A 5,518-nucleotide genomic window follows, 5' to 3' on the forward strand; every position below is an offset into this window, starting at 1 on the left:
GAAGGATGAACATTAAAATACACTTAAAAGCTCAAAAAGTTGATTTAGCATGGTAGAGGCCCTTTAATGTTGTGCTAGAAATATTTTCAACGGATACAAATATTTTCAACATCTCTCTTTGTTTATGGTTATTAACTGTATTTAGATGATTTTATCAAGAATTTTGGCTTTTTAAGAATTCAAGGTTAGTATGCATATAAAAACGTATCCAGATAATTGGATTCTATTTCTTACCAGTATGTTTCTAAGTGTGAAGCAGACAAGATTGTGTTTCACCTTGGATTTACTGTTTTTTTCTTCTTCATATTTAAGCCGATTTAGGCATAATAAGTATGTTATATTGAAATATTGAATTTAAGTAGAAATGTATTCTGCTTCTCATGAAAGCTTTAGTCCAGTGTTTGGTGCAGGAAATTTAACCATTTCTTTTTTTTGTTTGTTTTGTTTTAATCAAGGTCATCTGGACGTGGTTTTTCGTAAGGGACATTTCACATCTTATCCAAGATGATTTTTTTAAATTAATTTTTGCTGATATGAAGCTAACCTGGATAAAAGAGAACCTATAGAGACATGCAGCAAACATGTTTGAGAAAGCACTCCCAAAAATTGCATATTTCCCTAATTGATAAATGTGACAAAAATGCAATAGAGTATTATTAATGCCTGCTTCAAATTATCTTAAAAAACAATGCACACTATGTTCCCATTTACAACTGTAAATGATACTCGTTCCTTTCTTGTTCTCTGATATACTTGTGTTAAAGGATGTCTAGAGACGATACAAAGCATGTGATCATTCAGTGACTTCTGATTGGTCAATCACCTTGAGTCCTGACACTTAAAAGTAGAGAACTAACTAGCTTGTCTCAGTGAGCCTCAGCAGGTTCAGAAAATGACTCCTCTGGTGTTTGCTGGCTGTGTGACATGTCTGCTCCTGGGAACAGTGGGTGAGTTTCTTCTTTTTGAGGAGTGTTAATAAATATTTCATAGATTGATTTCCAACAACTAAATTATTTAATAATATATATACATATATTTTGTTCATTTTTCCCCAGCTTATTCTATGGCTCCATCTGCATCTTTACATTTGAAATCAGTTCTTGTTGGACAGGAAGTGACTTTAAAATGTCTCAGTGATAACAGTCTAACCGTGGTCTTAAAATGGTACAAACAAACTTCAGGACAGAAACCACAACTCATGTCTAATTTCATTAGACACGAGAGTGAAGGAACTTTGGAAGATAACTTTCGGAATGATCCGAGGTTCCAGCTGGAGAGTGGTGCTGGTAAAAACCACCTGAAGATCTCAAATGCACAGACATCAGACTCCGCTACTTACTTCTGTGTTGGTGGATATTCATATGTTTATGAATTTTTTGAGGCATACAGTGTGCATGTGGGGGACTCTTCTTCTTACATCCAGACTTCTGTGGATCAGTCGTCCTCTGAGAACATCCATGCAGGAGACTCTGTGACTCTGAACTGTACAGTACACACTGGGAGCTGTGATGGAGAACACAGAGTTTACTGGTTCAAAGACTCTGAAGACTCTCATCCGGGACTCATTTACACTGATAGAGGCAGGAAGGATCAGTGTGAGAGAAAGAAGAACACACAAACACACAGTTGTGTCTACAATCTGCACATGAAGAATCTGACTGAGTCTCATTCTGGGATCTACTACTGTGCTGTTGTCTCATGTGGACATATACTGTTTGGAAACGGAACCAAACTGGACCTCACAGTTGGTAAGTTATAGTGATATTTGTGGAGTGTGAACACAATATTTTAAATCATAAATGTGTGTTTTCTGACTCACTGCAGGTCAGCCAAACTCTTGGTTGGTGTTTTTCTTAACAGGATCTTTGACCTTAATGAGCGTCCTTGTTATTTTTCTGGCTTACAAGATTAAGAAACAAAATTGTTGCCCGTCTAAAGGTACACAAACAATGAATCTGAGTTTCTTTTACAGTTGTCTGTCCATGCCGTTTATAAAATGCACATTTTGTCTTTTAAAACCAGAAGAAAGCTCCACAACTTCCTGTACCCCACACACAGAGGTTAGATTTTATCTTATTGTTGTAACAAATGTTACCATCTCACTGGTTGAAGTAAAGTATTTCTTTCATCTTCAGGCTGAGAACAAAGACGCGGAAAGCCTCCATTACGCTGCTGTTAATGTTAAGAGGTCCAACAGATCCAGAAGACAGAAGAACAACTCCAACACAGAATGTGTTTATGCGAGTGTAAGACAATAGAACTGAACCTATTTTACAATGAATTAGCTGAAGTAAACTTGTACTATATTTTCCAAACTATAAGGAACACTTAAAAGCCTTAATTTTTTTAGGGTAAAATTGCTAAATTAAAAATGTATTATAATCTTTTACACGGGGATTAATTGTGGTTGTACAAATTTATGTTACAATCATTTTGCAGTATGCAAAACGACATGGCGATCTGTCGAAAGTGTTTTTAATGAGTTCCAAACAAGGCTTTGTATTACTTCAGATATGCAAACTGCTAAACTAGCGGTATCAATTAGTTTTTTTGTGTATGTTTCAGGTATTGTTACTGCACTAATGCAGCTAATGTGTAGCATGTTACAAAGAAGTTCTAGAATTGTGAACAGTTAAAGTCTGACTGACTGAGGGACTCATCTCTGACTCTTTTGTATTGCTATATGTGTATTATAGTTTAGTGTGCCTTTTCAATGTCATAAGTCCAAAAAATAGATCATTCATTGACAGTTGCCTTAAAATAATGCGGAAAATATGGTGCTAAACTTTTGTATTTTTTTCATTTTTTTTTTTTCATAGATACTCTTTTTTTATCTTTTCCCTAACCCTTAAGTTTTTTACTTTTTGCTGTCATGAACTCTGGAGACTCAGATGTATTTTATATGAAATTCATGTATTTTTTTTGAAGTAGAATTCTTGACATGCAGAAAATGTGTGCATGTCATAAATTTATGGTTTGTTTTGAATTATAGTATTTAACTCAGAATAAATATTAAATTCATATGTGTCTTTCTGTCTGCAAGCATTCAATACACCCTTTGTGAGCCACAATATAAACGTTGTTTTTCTTCTTATTTTTTTTATTGGATAGTGTGTAATGAACAAGGATATGAACATATCCAGAAAGTGATCATATGCTTTACCTACATCTATTTGTTCATATATTGAGTTCCAGTTCTGTAAATACAGACTGTTCTTAAATGCACTTCCTCCCTTTTTACTCTTATATTTATATGTAAATGTGTGTATGTGTGTGTGTTAATTAAATGAAATGTGCTGATCAAAAACTGTCAAAAGAATATATGTGAAAGTAGACGGCTGAGCTGTCTCATTTTAATTATAATTCACGTGAGCACCTGGTTCCAGCCAATTATGTAGGCTACCAGGTATGTATTTAAGGGTCACACACAGGTGAATTGTGCGTGACGCATTGCTGTGGTAGTGAATGTGCAAATCACACCATGTGCGCTTGAATCGTTTGTCAGGTGTCTTCGTAAGCGGCATTGATGCAGCCTGTGTTAACCCATGGTTTGCAAATTTTGCTGCGTTAAAGCACGCTTTGCCATCTTGCACTGGATCTTGTCAGTGATTGACTCCACCCCCTGGCTAAAAGCTGCTGCTTTGCATGGATCTTTTATTCTGGTGTTAATGTTTAATAATATCTTCTTGTGCCAAAGACCTGATCTAATTTTGTCATTCACCAGATTGGTCTATATTTTGTCAAAATAATTTTTACTGATTTTAACACATTTTATTTATCATTCTAATTTTTCTCCGGAGTTGTGGAACCGTCATTCCTGTATCCTCATAACACAACAATGTGTTGGATCCTGCAGGGACTCCACAACCAGCATTGAAATCAAGTTGACTCCTTCTTTTTAATTAGTTTGCTCTGGTTTTTTTTTTTAGGTCATAATCATTTGTAGTTTTTCTCATCTTTTTTTGCAAAAGTTGGAAGTAGCAGACTGGTGGTGGTTCCTGTGTGTTGTGTTAAATTCTGTCTGACTCCAACTTTTGCAAAAACCACCATGCCTTGTGGTAGTTTTTTCTTTGTGCTTACGTCCCAAGGTAGTGTTAATTATGCTGAAAGTACACAGACAAGTACCACTTGCCACATATACATAAAAATAATATAACAAAAAACATTAGATTACCTTCACTTTTTGTATAACTTGTTGAAATTTAAATTATAAGTTAATTTTTCTGTATGTATGAAAAATTGATCAGAAACAAAACAAAAATACTAAATGCAATAAGCGTTTTTCAGTCGTTCTCTTTAGAAAAGCTCCAACATGTCTTTGGGTCCACCTTTCTTGCACTTGGGGCTTCACACTCCGTCTGCCTGTTGCCAGTCATGACCTCACCTAATTTTGAGACTGGTCCAAGGGGATCCATCGATAAATATTAGGTTTAACACTCTCATGATGTCAAGAGAATGAGATGTCATAGAATCTAAACTTGATGAAACTGTGGAGAACTTTCATAAGAGGCTCCAGGGCTGCTGGTGTCTTGGAAGCATTTATGTATTTATCCTCCCTAAATCCTGAAACACTTACCGTTTCGTCAATTTTGAGTCTCTCATATAAATGACCTCTGCATCTCTGCATCTCCATGTTGAATATCTACTTTTTCAGGCCAGGAGTCAGAATGGAGGCCCTGGATGTCTTTGAGGAGGAGACAGTCTCTATTTTCAGATGAGGTTGTGCTGACGTGAGGAAGTTGTTGGAGACATCCTGCACTTCACATTTTCAGCCACGCTACAAAACAACTGTCCAGGATTTCTGAAGATTTTCTTCTTTTCTGCTTCAATTTGTGTTTTGTGGGTCAGGTGTAGATACCATTGACTCAAAGACAGGGATTTGCCTATTTGGCAACCAAGTCAAGTCTTTCTGTTGAATCCTCAGTAGTATCAGCAGTAGTTGTGAAATGTATCAGCAGAGGCTGGTTGCTCTCCCATACTGCTGTCACTGTTCTCTCACTCAAAGCAACCCAATGCACTGGCAAAACGCGGCCTATCACAGGAAAGTGCTGTCCAATACAGAGAACTCCCAGGTAAGTCTATATGTTTTTCTTTTCTTTTTTTGCGCAGCAGAGTAGCATATCTAAAAAAGTTAAAGTGATTGATTACTCTGACAACCTTCAAAACATCTCATACTGCCAGTTCCAATGTGTGGTTGGAACAATGCCAGACAAATAGGTTAGGGAATGTTTGACAAAGCTATGCAGCTACTCCTACTTTCCTCCAAAGCATCACTAGCGCTCCATTGGAAGCAAATGCCAGCAAATAATTTTGTTAAAAGTTAGGGTCAAAGCCATTTTCCTGAAGACATTTTAACAATGCATCAGTGATGTCCTTTGCCAAGATCCCCTGCAGCTTTTAAGCTTGTTATCCTATTTGCAGATCTATCAATGACCTTCTCGTGGTCAACATCAGTCAGGATCTCTCTTTCAATTGATATTACAGCTAAAATACTTACCCGTTGCATTCCTCAACGATG

The 5,518-nt window shown here is 36.5% G+C and overlaps 1 protein-coding gene across 1 annotated transcript; it reads left to right on the top strand.

Moving 5' to 3' along the window:
- The first annotated feature begins 892 nt into the window (after positions 1-892).
- Positions 893-3,735, top strand: LOC112139504. The gene is made up of 5 exons (XM_024262321.2): positions 893-947; positions 1,056-1,748; positions 1,825-1,938; positions 2,023-2,060; positions 2,136-3,735. Exons 1-5 carry the CDS (start codon positions 893-895, stop codon positions 2,256-2,258), a joined length of 1,023 nt encoding a protein of 340 aa, XP_024118089.1. The 3' UTR covers positions 2,259-3,735.
- Positions 3,736-5,518: the final 1,783 nt, after the last annotated feature.

The sequence above is a fragment of the Oryzias melastigma genome, unplaced genomic scaffold (genome assembly GCF_002922805.2).
Source record: "Oryzias melastigma strain HK-1 unplaced genomic scaffold, ASM292280v2 sc00231, whole genome shotgun sequence".
NCBI lineage: Eukaryota > Metazoa > Chordata > Actinopteri > Beloniformes > Adrianichthyidae > Oryzias > Oryzias melastigma.